This window comes from Nannobrachium achirus, assembly GCF_963921795.1.
Source record: "Nannobrachium achirus genome assembly, chromosome: 18".
NCBI classification, from domain to species: Eukaryota; Metazoa; Chordata; class Actinopteri; order Myctophiformes; family Myctophidae; genus Nannobrachium; species Nannobrachium achirus.
The window spans coordinates 39274422-39293267 of NC_137825.1; the positions used below are offsets into that span (position 1 = coordinate 39274422).

Sequence of the window (18846 nt, forward strand, 5' to 3'; positions counted from 1 at the left end):
ACATGACACCTGACCTTTGCTTCCCAAAACTCTGGGCCTGAAGTGTCCCAGGTTGAGGGATATCAGGTGCAGAGGTTATTTCCTCCTACACCTGGTTCTCCTTTGTGCTTATAACATTTAAGGTGCAGATAAAGTACCAGCCTGTGCCAATGGAGAATCACCTTAATACAGCCTTCTTCTTCCAGCTAGTCTATGGTCAGACGGACAGGTTTCTCAGAGAAAGTAGATACTAGTTAATGTTTCAGTTGATAATCAGCTATGTTGGTGAGCAACAAGGTCATGATGAGTATAATTTAGTCATCTCAGGAGAGGAATAGTTTGCACCAGGGTGTCTCAAGGACTCAGTGTCAAGAAAGAGGCCATGCCTGCGGGCTCATGCAATGACTTGGGCACTGGAGGAGGAAGTTACCAGGGGTTGTTCCCTGAGGGCCTTGCCCGTGATGGGCTACTGTATTCCCACAAGGACTTGAGGGTGCTTTGGCAACCTCCACCGTTGTGTCAACAATAGGTGCAGTGTTGTTGTGTCCGGTGCCGTTGGTGAGGGTGGAAGTTTCTTAGCCCAAAGAGCAACGTGACAGGAAGGCCCCTTCTGCAAAGCTGGAGAGCCTCACAAATGTCTAGAATGCTATGTGCAGTGAATCCATAGGCCTATACAGTATATGGGCATACATTATGTGTGCATGCACCCACCATAAACGGACACACACGGACAACCTGAGAACACACACACTCACAAAGCTTGATCAGTAATGAGGTATTATTGCGACCATAGTTTAGTAAGTGAACGGTCACAGCTTGACCGTTCACTTACTATCGTATCTCTGTCTCTCTGTCTGTCTCTAACGCCTGACACTGTGGTTCAACTGACACATCACTGTATCACAGTGATGTCAGATCCTCAGAGCGGTCTATGGGTTAACCGCTCTGACATCATGCTCTGATGTCGCTATGATGTCAAGGGAACCACTCTAACAGAATGGGTTTGCCGCTCTGACATCACACTCTGACTTCACTTGTGATGTATGTATGATGTCAGATGTCATAGGACTTTCACATAACGAATAACTGACTGAGTAAGCATGTTTGGGCTCTCACAGCATATCTCCATATACAGTACATGGATCTCCTTATATGGGTACCAGGGGTCTCCATACAGTATATGGGTAACTGGTCCGATATACATCACTGGCCAGATGGCGCGACCTCGCCACGGTCGCATGTCGCACTGAGGCGTCTTACTAGTGTAATCATGCAGAGAGATAAGGGTTTTGCTGATTGCGACCGTAGGTCACAGTTTAGTTTGTGAATGGTCACAGGTTGACCGTATCTCTGTCTCCTCTCTGTCTGTCTGTAACTCCTGACACTGTGGTTCCCCTGAAACATCACTGTGAAATCACAGTGATGTCAGATACTCAGAGCAGGGATCTCCATGTATGGGCATAAAAGGCTGACACATCACTGTGTGATCACAGGTGACATCACAGTGATGTCAGATACTCAGAGCAGGGATCTCCATATATGGGCATAAAAGGGATCTCCATATAGGCATAAAAAGGACGACAGAATCCATATATGGCAAGACAGATGGTGCGACCGTCTTACTGGTATATTTTTGTAGAATCTTTGCAAAGGAAATATTCACACTTACCTCAGATGCAGGTGCGTCAGACAGTATCAAAGGACCATAAATGAAGAAAAATCCCACACAATCTTCCTGCTCTTACTCAGCAGCATCAAGTTTGTTCAATCATTGTATAATGCCTCATTAACTCCAGACAACCCAAAACGAAAAACTAATGGTATTAGGGATCTATTAGGGATTTGAATAAATACTTTTCCCACCGCTGCCTTATATGGAAAATGGAGGATTTGAGGGTTGGAGGAAGAGATTGTGAATGTTAATTGGGACAGCCCGAAGGGAGAAATATTATAAATGAATGTTGGAGTGGGGAGGCGTGGGAGTGGATGAGGGAGCTATGAAAGAAAGATTAAAGGATGTGGCCCCATTTCACATGTGTGCAATTAGTTATAGAAGTCTTTATGTGCGTTACATTCACCCATATTCAACCGTGCAATGCATAAATCTGCTCATCTGGAGCAGTTAGGGGTTCTTGCTCAAGGACACTTTGAGGAGCGAACTGGGCACTGCTGCCACTGCTGCAAAGTGGCAGCAGTGGTTCTCACAGTGGGGTCCGGGGACCCCCATGGATTTTTCCAGGGGGGCCCCAGCAAAAAGTGTTAATATAGCATCAAACATCAGGTCCAATTGGGTCAATGGTTACACTCCCAAATCCATGTAGCAGTGTGGACTAACCTTTTAGGCAGATTTGTTTACACTGATGAATTATCATCTCAACTCAAACTCAACTTTATTGTTACATCACAGGTTTATTAGGATCCTTTTTATTTGTGTTTAAAATGTGTGTTGGGACCCAAACTCAGTTAATAACACTATGAAGGATCCCACGTCTTAAAGAGAAGAAACACATTTTAATCAGCCTTTGTCCCAGGATATGATTCTACCACTGGGAAAGAACTGGACAGGAAAAGAAAACCCATTGTTTTTCTCTTCAGCTTTACCTCTTTTTCTTTTTTTCTTCCAGTGTATTTACGTAATTGTGTGTAGCTTTATGGTTGTTTGGTGGCTAACATTGCACAACAGAGATTATCCTGAATGGATTAAAAGTGCAAAGGCGAGGGCAAGCAGCCATATGTGTGTGTATGTGTGTGCGCTTGACTCTGTGTATGAGATAACATTTGTGCATATAGTGATGCATAGATTGTTATTGTTATTGTTATCGAACAAGAGAGAATGGTCATTCAAGTGAGAGAAAGAAGAGGCCAGGTCTGCATAACTAGCCTAAAAGAAGCGACTGGGTCACATGATCACTGACAGAAATGTGGACCTCTACGGGGGACCTACCATGGGTCACAGACAAGGTCAGAAGAGAAGGATGAGTCTGGCTGCTGGGCACTGTGTCAGATATGAAGAACTGGTGGCAAGCAAACTGACACTGTCGGAGCGACCCAGGGCCCAGCCAGGAAAGGAAACAGGCGCGTCACCTACGGTACATAGATACACTGCAGTGCACCAGCAGAGAGCTAGCAACACTGCAGAGCTCAAGACAACTAAACGGGGTCCACCCTATGTTCCCCAGGTTCTATGTTCCCCACTTCCCCGCAAAAAAGGTTCTCTGTTCCCCAGGTTCTATGTTCCCCATCCACCCTCCCCACAAAAAGGTTCTATGTTCCCCACTCAACCAAAAAAAGGATCTACTGCATGTTCCCTACCAAAAAAAAAAAAAAAAAAAGTATGTTCCCAACTCAAATGCAGGAAATGGTGGGACATCTGGGCACTAAGAAACATGTGGGCAATCCTAATTTAGTTGCCAAGGTGCCCAGATGTCTCCACCCCTAAGTGCCCACTCGTCTAGGTGCCCACTCATCCAAATACCCACGTGTCCCTATTGCCCAGATGTCCAGTTGCCCAGTCTTAACAAAAGTATGGTGTCCAGATGTCCCTGGTACCCCTGTCCCACTAGTATTCGTAATTTCTCCCCATTATTGTGTGGTTTGAGTTGTTATTAATAATTAGAAATGAATGTTTCCTGCATTTTTGGATGAGTGGGGAACATAGAACCTTTTTTAAGTTGAGCGGGGAACATACTGTAGAACCTTTTTTGTGGGGGTACATAGAACCTGGGGAACATAGGACCTTTTTGGGGTAAGTGGGGAACATAGAACCTTTTTTGTAGGGGTAAATGGGGGACATAAAACCTGGGGAACATAGAACCTGGGGAACATAGGTACGGTCCCGTAACCGATCCACAAACTCTTATCCATGCCTTCATTAATCACCTGGTCCGGACTACTGCACTCCTGCAAACTTTGGAAGCCAATCTTAGCCAATTAGGATGGACTAGATCTGTTTCGTTTAATGACTATAGAGATACTGTGTACCGATTTGTGTGATTTCTTGACAAAATCTGTAGGAGTACTGTCCAAAAATGTGTTCAGCCTCCTGGTGGCGCTATAACAGACCCATGTGAAAAAATTGGGGCAGAGGTTTTGCTCTGGGACCCAGGGAGTGTGCGTGCACAGTTGCGCTGCCATCGTGCCAACGCTGCCAGAGATGAGCTGTTCACAGACCGAAGGAGACACACATGCACGCACACAGACAGACAGACGGACAGGGTGCAAAACATAGTCTCGGCCATGCCTTTCGGCCTGGTGGAGACAATGATCACATTTCCCCTGTACTTGCCTCACTGCACTGGCTATACTCGTGGCATTGGCAGAATTGGTTTAAATTGTATAGTTTGTTTTTAAACCACTTAAACAGCCTTGCATCTGCTTACATTTCTGACCTTCTGACCCCTAACAACCCTTGTAATCGTAGATCTGCAGACAAGCTGTTACTCTTGGTCCAAAGGACCAGGCTTGTAATTGAAGGAAATAGGGCATTGCCATAAAGGCTTGTGGAAGAAACTTCAACCGGAAATTAGAAAGGCTCAGTGTTTGTAAACTCTTTTAAACATTTTTACAAAATGGCTTTTAACTACAGGAGTGGACAGCTAGACTTTACCTTTATCCCTCTTTTTTGTTTTATTGAGCTTCATTAAACTGCATTTCCCCCCACCCTTTGCTTGTTTGCTGTTTTTATGTCTGTATAGCATTGTTTACTTGTACTATACAAATTAAAGTTTACTCAAATACAAATTGGATACAAGACCTTTACTTGGAACACAAATTTGGAATACAGAAATTTCACTTAGAATGGTATTTCTATATTGTTGCATTGCTACTTTTACTTAAGTAAGATATTGAATACTTGTACTACCAAAAGGAAAGTCTTGTTCTTTTTCTATCTCAGCCATCCTTCCACCCAATCACCTTCATCTGTAGCAATCTAACACATTGCTTTTGCCCTCTAGTCAACATCCTTTTATGACATGGGCCTTACATAATGCTTTCCCCAGTGGAATCATGAAAAAAAAAAAGAATGTTTAATGAAAATTGGTATAAATTCCTGATGTTGGAGCAAAGCCCCTAGGGGATTATACTACTTATGCAAACAGATTTTTGATCAATTTACATAACAGGGAGACTGGCAGAGGTGAAAGGGTCAAACGGGTGGGAAATATTCTATCCGAACCTTGGCCTGATGCGCTTTAGCTTAGCCAGTTAACACAAAACCTATACCATGGTTTTAAGAAGTAAAGACTGACCATATGAACCCTAATCCCGGATGACATTGGCATAGAATTACGCCTTTATTTCAGCAAATGTCATCAATACCCTGTAGATTATTACGCTAACTGTAATTGGTCACGCTCCGCCTACATCTGATTATTTTTAATTGTCATTTGAATGAAAGAAAGGAGTAGATAATCCAAATGGCTTCTAATAAGAAGGACTTTCAAAGTCAGATTTACCTTCTGTGATTCAAACAAAAATGGTTGGAAGATGTCCTTCATCTGGGATGAATTTTGTACAATTTTGCATAATCGCAATATACAGAAGAAATGTGTATAAACCAGGTCCTGGCTATATCTTTAGTTAATGGTGATGATGCAATTATGGAGACTATAAAAAGGAATCTTATTTTCTTCAAAATTATATTGGCAGCCTGACACCCATGTTTTGTCATTATGGCCCATGGGTAGAATAAAAAAGTGACTAAATGACTGACTAATTTAAAGAATATTACGCACACACACAGAAATACTCCTATTGTGTTTTATTTAAGGATATTAATTGTCTGGTAAAGTGATATTTTCAGCTCCTGACCTGTGTGTTAACTTCTAATCCCTTCTTTATTATTGTTTACACTGACTGTGATGCGTGACTGTTGGTGCAACATTATATTTACATCTGTATGCTGAATAGATTAATCCTATGCTACAATGTCCTCTCCAGATGCAGTCTAAACATAAACAAATGAATTTTATTCAGTACTCAATTGTGATGTAACTTATATACAGGGACATGATGTCAAACAAAGGATTTGTTTGAAAGTTCAGGAGCCAGAATGAGTAGGAGGCGAAGTGTCTTTTGCACTCTATCATATTGAATATATATACTGTACATGCAGATATACAGTAGATGAAGAAATTGCATGTTGTTTGGGCTGGGTTCACATGAGTACATTAACCACATTTAACCTGGTGTCCCTATTCTAAATCTTTTAAAGTTTTCTAAATCTTGAAATGTAGAAATGTCTATTTTCAAACTGGCAGCATATAGGCTATCTGCCTGTATGCTGTCACAGTTTTCTTAGTTTTGGCTCAAAATGCCCAGGATGTGATCAAATGTGTAGCTACTTTAATAAAGAAAAGTCATGGTCATGGGTTGTGCAGATCAGCTTAAAAAGGCTTGACCTGAAAATTGGAACACAAAACAAGCTCATACATAATGAATTTTTTTGACAATCATTTGAATTTTTGAACATTTTATAATCAAGTAAAATTTATAAAAAAATAAAAAGCATACATTTAAAGGCCAGCTTTCACTGTCAGTAAAAAAGTATTGGTGTTATCCAATTGTGCATATCTGACCTGAAAGCCACATAACTGAAAAATAGAAAATAAAAAAAACAAAGTAAACAAGCAATTCTACCCTCCAAACTGTAAGCTGATATCTGTAAGTATTCCGTTCATTTTCCTAGCAGGGGTATCGTGTAGCTTAAAAACGAGCCCCAGGCACTCTCCCATTAAATCATGCATGACCTGCCCTCCTCCAGTCCCAGGGATGGCTCCTCCCTCCAGCAGCATACAACTCCACACACACAACCAACCACACCTCGCATCATCCATTCAGCATCACTGCATCCCAACAGGTCGGCCGGGCTGGCTCACTACACACACACACACACACACACACACACACACACACACACACACACACACACACACACACACACACACACACACACACATACTGTAGGCAGGGCTGTCCTGTAAGAGGAGGTCAACTGATACGGACGGAGCAAGAAGAGGACTTCCTCCTGTGTTCCACAGACAAAACCACTGGCTGTAGGACGTACCCATAGCCTACTTTAGAGTTGTGGTAACACATGACTGCCGTTACATCTCTGGGAAATATATTAAGATACTGTAGACTTTAAGCCTTTAGCAGCTGAAAATATAAACAGAGAGGACGGTGAGTGGAATGCTTTTATTTCTATGCATTGTGTCTTGAAACTTGAAATGACAGATTCAGATTCAGATACATTTTATTTCTCATGATCCCTGTGCATTTACATCCAACAAATTAACTAATAAACATGAGCACTATATATAACATGAGGTATAATTTTTGGTTAAAACAAAAAATGGATTTTGTTTTATTAAAAGGTTCAAGCTTTATAATATTCTGATATAGTAACCATTGTTATACAGTGTTTGTTCACTAACAGAAGTCACCCAGTCTCTCCAGATGAAAATAAATTTCCAGATGGATTGCCAATTTCAGACAATCAGGAGAAAGTACACAACAATTTATCAGCTTAAATTGTATAGTGTTGCAGTTCCAATTTGGTGTCATCACTTCCATTTACACTTGTTTATCCAGTGTCCTGTGTATGTTCTCTCTCCTGATTGGATGAAGTTGGTACTGTATCCCCAGCCTGAAATTTATTTTCTGTTAACTAAAAAATACTCTTTAGCAACAAATGCAGAATATGGTTACCTATTTAAAACAAAGATCACTTGGTGATAGGTGCACGGTCAAAGTCAACAATTGTGTATTTTTTAAGAAAATGATCTGCTTGAATTAACGCAACCAGATAACCTTTTCATATGCCAGGGAAGTAGATTTTGTATCCTTTATATTTTATGCTTGTTACCTTTTATGACTTTTAGTAATAAATGCATTATTAATCACACGCTGCACGCACGCACGCACGCGCACACACACGCTCTCTCTCTCCCTCCCTCTCAAGCTCATTCTCTTAATCCTGCTCCCTAGACAACTCTGTACGCACAGTCAAAATCAGCAGTGTTATTTTAATTCTGTGCAAAGTGTATCGTTTCATTCATAACTTACACTTATTATTACAACATTGTACAGGTATGAGCTTCGGAGCAGCATGCATTTTCCTGCGAGGAGGAAAGAATGTTGTAAGTATAAAAGAATAATTGTCTGTTTCCCCCCCCCCCTTTTTATGTGAGGGAACTTGTATATATAGTACTTGTATTTGTAACAGATGCATAACAGGACAAAAGCCAGAGGTAAAGCTTATCATTTTCCATGATAGCAATATTGGCACAGTTGAAGAAATAATGACAAAGGAGCATCCCGGGCAATCTGCTACGAACGTTTTTAAGTTAAGGTAACTGCACGCGTGTCACAGAACAGTATGCATCTTCATAAATGAAATGAAACAAATACGTCTGCTAGTCAGTATTATTGGGCCTGCTTTTCAGGTTCTCCACAGTTGAACAGCTCCATACAAAACATGGGTGTAATCTGCCCCGGATGCAAGAAGGTGCAAACACACTAAATTACCTCTGTTTGGCATTTCATTTTAAATGAAATGAAAAGTGTACAAAGGTACACTATGTGTGTTGTATGTTAACTTTGTAGCAAGCTTGCTTTATAGGTATATGAAAGATTTTGAATCTTTCCTATAGCTATTTGCTTTTACAAAATGTAAATTGGCCAAATGTTCTTCTTGTTTGCAGCAAAGGGAATTGGCCGAAGAAGAGATTGAGGGTAAATAGGACAACTTTTCTCATTGTTTCCTCGTCTTGTGAAGTCATCGCACATAAAATGTTAAAGTACCGGTACCTTCCATCTTTACATTACCTATATGATTTGTCCATTAATCTTTACATCTTTACATCAATACTTAGTTAGATTTCAAGCTTCAATTACAATTTAAAGGGATAGTTCACCCCCCAAAAATCCCCCCCCCCCCCCCCCCCCTCTATCGATTACTCACCCCATGGAGACTTGAATTCAAGGATTCCCCCCACCCCCCCTCGTTTTTCCTGCTTTGTTCCCTATGGAGCAGGGGTGGGCAACTTTGATGATGGAGAGGGCCACTATATTTCCATCTTCACTCCAGAGGGCCACATTGCATATTGCTACGTCCTACTTTGTCATATCTCATACAGCAAAGCAGGGAAAAATAGCAGATCTACAAGCTCAAAACGCATCGCGTTGCGATGCGTTTTGAGCTTGTAGATCGGCTATTTTTTTAATTGGAATCCTGAAATGTAACATTTTGATTTAATTTCAAACACATTTAGTTACAGTATACTCATGTTAACTTCATGAACTTAAATACAAATACATTGGACATAAAAAATACAATTAATTATACAATTAAGTAATTTAATATTACTATACTAGTCATTAAGCTACTAATATGACGTAATTAAAGCAGGTCATGTTTGGAATTGTAGCAGCTGAAATCAATAATATATCAGTATTCTGGTATTAACCTGCGGGCCGCAAAGAGTCTCCTCAAAGTATTGGCTTAGGAATGCAATACAAATTATCAATTCAAGTCTCCATGGGGTGAGTAATTGATAGAAAGGTCATTTTGGTGATGAACTATCCCTTTAAATTGTTTAATCCAAAACTACATTAATTTCAATTAACATTGTGTTTGTGTTTAGGGAAACGTTCTCTCACAATTAACCACGTGCACCCTAACATCCCAATTCAGCGGAAATAGCTGATCTACAGCGCAACACGTTGTGAGCTTGTAGACAATTTTCAGCAAAGAGATTTGGTGTAGAGGAGAAAGAAGTCCTGATATAGACCACATGGGGATTTTGGTATACAGGCCAGGGTATAACCCTTAAACCCTGGCCTATATACGTACCCGAATCTCCAAGGGGTCTACGTGGTTAATTAATGTGTTAATATTAATGAACCACTTGAATTTTAAGTGGTTAATGAATATTAACATGTTTCTCCTTTTTCTTTGTTGTAACTGCAGAACTAAGGGAGGCGTTCAATGAGTTTGACAAGGACAAAGATGGGTTGATCTCCTGTAAGGACCTGGGTAACCTGATGAGGACCATGGGATACATGCCCACTGAGATGGAGTTAATTGAATTGAGCCAAAACATCAACATGAATCGTAAGTGGTAATTTATACCCCATTGTTCGTCCAACGGTGTCGTTTGCCCATAAGAACAGATTTTGCAATCAGTTCTTGTCATACTATGGACACAAAATTTGACTTAACGAGTACACATTGACCAATCATGATAGGCCAGGGTTCCCCAATAGGCGGCCCGCGCCCAAAGCCCAAAATATTTTGGGGGACCAGTGAAAGTTACAGGTATGGTGAGTGCGATATGAAACGTAAGCTTACCTTAATCACAGTAATCCTTAATAATTTTCAATCATATTCAAGGGCTTTTGGAGAGAAATGTGACAGACACAGAGCACTGCAGAGGGAAGGTGCATGTGTGTCTGTGTCCAGCTGATGCCAGTAAGTAGTTGACAGCCCGTCGTTAATGGATCAAAGGAAGGCAATTACTGTATGTCTCTCCACTGTCAACTAGCTGCTGTTATACAGTACTACAGATGCATACTTTTCAAGCAGACTGGTTAATTGGTTCTTAACTTATTTTGTTTCAACTTTAAGGAGTGCATTCGTCATAATAATTATAATAATGGTGGTATAAGAGCAGCAACAATGCTATATATCTGAACTGTCGCTGGAGTAGCGGGATCGCCGCCATCGCACCCTGCAATGTTGTGGCCCTCGGCTTGGTTCCCTAGACATAATTCGGCCCTTGGGGAACACTAATTGGGGAAGCCTGCGATAGGCTATATATGTCTGTTTCCATGCGCTGTGTCTTTCCTGACGGTCTCATCTTCTCTCCAGTTGGTGGCATGGTCGACTTTGAGGACTTCGTAGAGCTGATGACCCCCAAACTCCTGGCAGAAACTGCGGGAATGATTGGCATGAAAGAGCTGAAAGACGCATTCAAAGAGGTGAGAGAGAAATACCCATCATTAACAAAAACTAAATTGTTATACTATTCACATATATTTGTATGTTAATTTATCCATTTGTAACTCTGAGAGTTACATGTCCATTTGCAACTCCATTTGTACATATTAACATGAACTAGAAAAGTGCGCTCCTTGGAGCGCAGGTCTCCACCAGGCCTGGTTGCCTACCCTGTGTACGAGGAATCTGCGCAGGGGACGTTTATACGACAGACGGTGTAAATGTTTATGGTGCATAGGCAGAAGTAAAAGCTTTTGGAGGTGCACTGATAGACACCTCTCAGCATTCTATTACAATTTGGGTATGATTGGATATTGCATTCAGATATGTAATTATTTTCTAAGAAATAGGTGCACAAATGTGTGAAGGCAGGCAAACAGTATGGAGTAGCAAAACATGTCATTGTCACATGAGATTCTCCACAGTTGAACAGCTTATTACCAGTAAGGCTCCCTAATTGGGAGATAAGCAACCTCCAGGTCGCATGTAAAAATCAGCCTGATGGTGGCGCTAAATGGGACAGATCCATGTTGATGACATGACTCTAGACATACTGTGCCGATTTGCGTGATTTTAGGGTAAAATCTGTAGGAGCAGTGTCCAGAATTGTGTTTGAAAAATCAGCCTGATGGTGGCGCTAAATGGGACAGATCCATGTTGATGACATGAGTCTAGACATACTGTGTACCGATTTGCGTGATTTTAGGGCAAAATCTGTTGGAGCAGTGTCCAAAAATGTGTTTTGCAAGAATCGACCTCATGGTGGCGCTAGAAGAGGGCCATGTGAAAAATGAGGGGTGGAGGTTGTGATTTGGCAGCCAAGGAGTGTGTGTGCAAAGCTACGTGATTTTAGGGCAAATTGTGTAGGAGCAGTGTCCAAAAATGTGTTTTGCAACAATCGGCCTCATGGCGGCGCTAGAAGAGGGCCATGTGAGCAATGAGGGGTGGAGGTTGTGGTTTGGCAGCCAAGGAGTGTGTGTGCAAAGTTTGGCATGGATAGGGGCAACGGTGACGGAGATATGAGAAGGGGAAAAGTGTGACGTGACGTGGCGTGACGTGACGTGACGTGACAGACAGACTGACAGCCGGTGGAGGTTTTGATAGTAACTGCGCCCTGACTTTCGTTTTGAGTTTTGAAGAAAATGCAAATTGGCAGAAAATCTTGTCAGTTCTGGCGGAATGGGCAAGGATTTTTCCTTGCCCTTGGATGATCCAAGGAATACTGGGAATGCGTTATCTTACAGCCTACAGTTAAAACGTGAAGCGGCCTATTATAGCATCACCATGAGGCTGATTTGAAAAATTTGCATGGGGTGGAGGTTACTGGGAATGTGCATGCAAAGTTGCTCCAACCGGCGCAGTGGTGCCCGATACTACTAGCTGTACACAGACAAAAAGACATACACACACAGTACACACACATACGGATGGACAGGGGCAAAAACATAATGCTCCACACCCTCTGCCGTTCCGGCCTGGCGGAGATAATAATCAAATAATTGTGTTTGACATGAAACTGTTTCCCTGGTTAGTTTGACGTAGATGGAGACGGAACGATCACAACAGAAGAGCTCCGGTCAGCCATGAGTAAGCTGCTGGGAAAACACGTTAACCCACAAGAGATTGAAGCCATAGTAAAAGAAGCAGACAACAATGGTGATGGCAGTGTAGATTTTGAAGGTAAGTATTCTAACTGTTTAACAAACATAAGTAACTGTCTAAGAAATGTAAATAACTGTACAAGCATGGTTTGAGCTTGTTGATCGGCTATTTTCACTGCTTCTTACCGTATATTTTGTAATTTATGGAATTTCTTAGATTATTTTATTTATAAATTAAATTACACTCCTACACATTCTGCCCTAAAATCACGCTGCGACCTGACGGTTGCTTATCTCCCGATTAGGGAGTCTTACTGTTCTTTACTCCTCCCATGAGAACCTATTAAGAACTCACTTGCCGAGATGGCTGACATGTGTGGATATTATCAAAGTTGTTATTCACGTTCTTGACAACTTGTGGTCACTTGAGGACTAGTAGTTCCTTGCAGACTCTCTATGTCTATGTGTCCACTGGTCAATAATAAGGTCATACTTATACCCTCACTCATTCAAGTATTATTCCACACACTTGCATGCGAGATATAAAATTACAAAGTCATATTATCAAGCTGTTTATACTGTACCTTTCCTCGTTTCTCCAACAGAGTTTGTCAAAATGATGTCCATCTGATTCTGAGCCAAGGAAGATTTCACATCAGAAAATAATACTTGCACCTCTGCTGATAATGTCACTCAAATGGCCTACAGAGACAGACACACATGGACAAACACATTTATGGTCAAACCCAACAAATGATGTATAATGGACACCCAAAACATATCAATTCACTCTCAACAATATCAACAACTATGAAAAGACTGACAAGGTGACAATATTGTCGTCGACGTCGCCCCCCTTTCTTTTTATTTTTGTTAAATGTAGAAAGCTGTTAAACAAATGTAAACATATTGTTTTGTTTCATTATATGATTTGTATGTTTGGAAAATGGGATGTTTTGGAATGTTTTATTTTTGAAATGTATTTATTCTTTGATTTATTCTTCATTAAATAATTCTAGTAAAACGCTGTTGTTACTATAACCGGAGAAACATTACTACAAACACTTGGTGAATGAGTGCATAATTTGGCAAAACTTCTACAATGCCATCAATGATTTATGAATGCAACAAAACAAGTGAAACCCTGATTATAGACATTTTCTTACATTTGCATTTCCTTGAAAAAAGCATAGACAAATTGAAGCAAACTACAAAACAGGACTTTTCGTTCAACAGATGGGTAGTAGCAACAGATAGCTCAGGAGAGTCTGCCAGAAAGGTTTGGATCCCACTCATCTGGAATTAGGAATAGGATTTTGTGTTACTGTTATGGCTTGGTGGAGCGGAAGGAATTAATGAAAATTAAAAAGAGATGAACAGACAATCACTTGGTTATTACAGCAGGTAGTAAAATCTAAGTCCATGCAAATGCTTTCATCCTAAAACAACAAAAATATATATAATAATAATAATAATAATAATAATTAAAAAAAAAACGAAATAAATATATGCAACAAATTCTGAAATATAGATCTGCAATTAAGCTGTGGGAACTTTACTAGACATCTGGCGACAGGCGGACTCGGTTGTCAGGGGGGAAAGACTGATTAAACTGTGACATTTAGGATTGAACAACAATTTGACCTAATGGAAGACAGTAACATTAAAAGCAAATCTGTCACCAAAAATGGATGTGGTCCAGTGATTTAAAAGAACAGCTCTCAGGCAAAGTCATCTGAAAAAATGTTGACATCATGTAGAAACAACAGGATTAAGAGCTATTTAATAGATTTATAAATGAGATAAAATTCCATCCCCTCTGCAAAAAAAAAAAAAAAGAACTAGGCCTACCTCTGGGAGAATGTTTGTTGGTACGCCTTTCTGAATTTAGCAAATCTTTTGGGTTGTTTAAACACCATGGGAATTTGTTAACTATTTGTACAAGGAGCTTATAATAATAAATACAAACTGCCTCTCCTCATTTTGTTTCACACCACAACAACACTAGACATACCAAACCAATTTCACATGAAACTACTTCAAAAATGTACCCAGAGAAAATCAGTGTGGGTTACTTAATACACTTCAGTAACACAACATTGTGTCAGAGGTTGAAGATTACTGTATCCACAATTAAATCACATATTATTTAGCTTATCGTGAATTCATATTGAATCCAGCCTTCACTGTCATCATTGTCTACCCTCATTGACAACAGTAACTTTGCATCAACTTGGGTGCAAAGCATGTAGCCTACACTGGAAATTAAATGACAAATATCTGAGAGTGACATAACATGTATTCTGCAGAGGTCACAATCCTGGCCAGACAATCATTCAGTACTGCAGCAAGTATTTCAAATAGACAAACAGCTGGGACACCAAGGCTTATAGTACCAATTACCAAACATGAACCCAACCATACCCTCTACTAACCGTTGAGCAGACCCAATAACTCAGTGCACATCTGTTAGACTGGCACACTGTTGCTGTTGCAAAGTGCACAGATGTAGTCAATACACTCAACATTTGAGCGTTATGTAACACATTTCATTGGTCTTTTTCCATACACAAAAATATCTAAATTGTTTGTCTTCGGCCAATTACAAAAGCAGGAGGAATGAGCAAGAGGGACATGCTAACAAAAAGAGAAATGTTACATTTTCTCTCTGCTTACACTTCTGTCAATAAAAGGACAAATAACAGTGTGTGTGTGTGTGTGTGTGTGTGTGTGTGTGTGTGTGACTGTGTGTGCGTGCGCGCGTGCGTGCGTTTGTGCAGGTATGAGGACAACAACAGATTAATTCACTCAAAGAACTCAGTCAAATCCCTAGCGATAATCACTCTGAGAGTGTACTACTGTAGGGTCCATTTGGTTACATGTGTACACTCTCTGAGTTACACTTTGATAAATTAACATTGAGGATCTTGGAGACAAAGGAGACAAAGGACATATTTAAGTGATGTAATGCTCTGGCACGACCTTAGACACGAATCAGGCCTGATCCTTCTAATGTCCGGTGCATGCTTACTGTTCATTAATCCAAAATAATCTCTCTCTCTCAATCCCATTGCAGCTACAGTGCAAAGCAGCTCATTGCAGAGCACTTTCGGGTGACTGTAGTATTAACAGTTTGATCTGATCGTATATGCATACTCAACGCCCTGGATTTCCTTGAAGTCTTCCTATTGTAGAGAAATCCCTTCTAATCCTTCTGGGAAGAGGACCATCTATCTGGTTAAGGTTAGGTTTGCAGGGCCATCAGGGTTAATAACGCTCATTTACCTTTCTGTGTTTGACTTGTTTCCTGTTCATCTCAACTCAGCTCAAAGTTATTTGTTTACACCCGTAGGGGCCATCAAATACTGTACAACCTCTGTGCAACAGCTGATAAAGTGCACTTTAGCTAGATTACCCAAGTATAGTTTCGGCATAACTACACTGACTAAACTGGAAGTGATGAGCAAACTGATTGCACTGGAAGTCAACCTCAGATGACAAACTCTGAAAACAGAGCAGCAGCAAATAGAATCCAAATAGGAAGGTAACTGTACTAAACATACATTTAGGTAGGCTACCCACCATCATGTTCTTACCTAGTCAACTCATACATTGTACAAGTTTAAGTTTAAGGTTGAGAACATAACTGAACCACAATTAGATCATGATCATGAGAAATAAAGGCAATTGACATTAGGGATGAATTACAAATTAAGACTCAAGGAGCCCCTGGGTTTCTTTTAGTGTCCCCAACCCTGACCACACACTACCCAAAACAAACAATTGGGTGGGCAAGCAAAAACACTGCTCACGTTGTGGATCAAGACTTGAACACATGTTATGATATTCATGGTTTAAAGCAGGGGCGGCCTTAAGAATTGGGAGGCCTGTTTCAATATCTAATTTGGACTTAGACTGACCGGCAGTCGGAGGCCCCCCTGACGGCCGCAGCCCGTTTCAATTGAAACGGTTGAAACATAGTAAAGGCCGCCTATGTTTTAAAGTCTATAACCTGCAGTATTTACATATTTATTTGTAAAAAAGAAAATGGTTATATACTGTATATGGTTATATACTGTAGGAGGGGACTTGTACTCATGTACAGTATGTAACAAACAAAGCAAGAGCAAGTAGAATCTCATAATCCCCTAATAATAATAAAAATCAAACCCATCAGTTCAAAGTGGAACGGTGCACTTGAGCAGCTATACTGTGTGTGTGTGTGTGTGTGTGTGTGTGTGTGTGTGTGTGTGTGTGTGCAGCTATGCTGCTCAACAGCGCCTCACCCAGCGGTATTGCAGCTGTTTCGTGCTGCATAGGGACATGGTTGAGGACATGAGGACACACTAAATCAAGTGTAGGAAGTGGCTATCACCGCACCAATAATATACTATAAAAAGCTTTAGATCTGGACAGGAGACATTTTCCATGACAGAAAAAGAACAACAAGAAACTGTAGCTGCTTGTACTACTCATATAGTTGTACAGCACTTTGGTTCAGCTTGCCTGTTTGTAAATGTGCTATATAAATAAAGCTTGATTTGATTTTGATTTGATATAGTTACTTTTAATTAAATTTGTCTAAGGGTCTCATCATGGCCATAGGGCCTCAAGGAAGGGCCCCTGGGCACTGACCCCCATTGGCCCAGTTCATAATCAGCAAGGGCTGACACCAGCACAAGTTCCCACAGTTAAGAGTGTCGATGTTCTTCATTTACTGTCTGAGCAGGTTGAGTTACAGGTTGAGTTGTGTCGTAGAGGCTGCATACATTGACATAGATTGAGTAAGCAGCTTGACGTAATGGCTGACTTACTGTCTGATGCCCTACTCTGTTCTCTGGCAGATCTGACTTGAATGCATTATCCTGATTGTGTGTTAAACCTTTTTCATCATTACTTACTTAATTGCAACTTGCTGCTACATTATTTTACATAGAGTGTCAGGTGTGTGACTACTGTCAAGGAGCTGTGCTGTCAATGTAACAGGAAGACAGCAGAGATATGCAGCAGACATATAGAGCTACAGAACCAGCAAATGCAGCAATGCACCATCAATGTGGTAAATCTGAGGGAAAATAGAAAATCTCAGCTTTGAGAATGTAGCAGGCTCATTAAGTGCAAATCAGTTTGGACCTTAAATTGGACATACAGAATAAGTAATAAAACAATCTCATTGACATACAAATAAGCAGCACAAACATTGCATCACATTTCAGAGATATTTACTTTACACAAAACGTAGACAAATACATCTGGATATTTTGTATTCACTTGAGTAAAAGCGAAGGTAACAATAACTTTATGCATTAACTACGGCACTGCAATTCTTTCACAGTAGATACTGGAAACACATTATTTAAATATGTAAGAAATTGAATCTGAACCAAGGTGAAGAAGGTACAGTCAACCTATGGGCCGGGCAAACGCCATTGACACACATGGGAGCCAAAACTGGAAACAGAGTATTGTTGAAATACATTGAAGTCTATAGCAGCTGGCCTCTCCAGCTTGTGAACAAACACTATTTCTGAACGATTCCATCCTTTGTCAGTCAATCGGTTCAGGAATATAAAAGAAAATATATCACAGGTTGTTTTCCAATCAATAGTTTACCGTTGTGCACACTGTTTATATACTTTCTGGCAGTGTTGCCAAATTTTGTGAGAAAAATAAGCAACCAGGTCTAAGAAAAAGCCAAAAAGAAGCAACTAAGGCACTAGGCCATGAGCACTTTAAACCTATAGGCTACTGTGTTACAAAAGCTTTGACAACCTCACCTTGCTTGTTTGTTTGTCAGGTTACCATAGTTACCTTCCAAGTTGGTACTACGACTGACATCATCGACTCTAGTCACCCTGCAGGATATTCACTGAGCTGACCAACACTGACATCATCGACTCTACATCACCTGGATCTCAATATCTCCATAAATGGAGCTGACTGACATCAAGTAATCCATATAAGGTGACATCACCTGGATGACCGGACCAGCTCAGCAGAAGATATAACAGTACAGTATATAGGGATTAAACCAACACACTCTTCTAGAATAAAATCTACCCTCAAGACCTTTGACCTTCAGTGGACTACAACACTCAAGCACATTCCAACTCCAATTCCCAAACGAACTAAGGTAACTGATTGATTGATTGATTGATTGATTGAAGAATTTATTAGAAGTTTGCAATAGAAAAAAGTACAGTTTCATTACAGTACAAATCACTGGTACAAGGTCAACTAAAAGGAGATCCTAGAAAGCCGAGG

General features: G+C 40.5%; 1 protein-coding gene across 1 annotated transcript; it reads left to right on the forward strand.

Annotated features, from left to right (window-relative positions):
- Positions 1-8072: 8072 nt before the first annotated feature.
- On the forward strand, positions 8073-13213 carry cabp5a (calcium binding protein 5a; the record flags this gene model as incomplete). The annotated part of the gene is made up of 6 exons (XM_080747412.1): positions 8073-8120; positions 8685-8715; positions 9953-10096; positions 10853-10962; positions 12514-12661; positions 13188-13213. The coding sequence occupies 6 exons, from the start codon at positions 8073-8075 to the stop codon at positions 13211-13213; spliced, it is 507 nt and encodes a 168-aa protein (XP_080603538.1).
- Positions 13214-18846: the final 5633 nt, after the last annotated feature.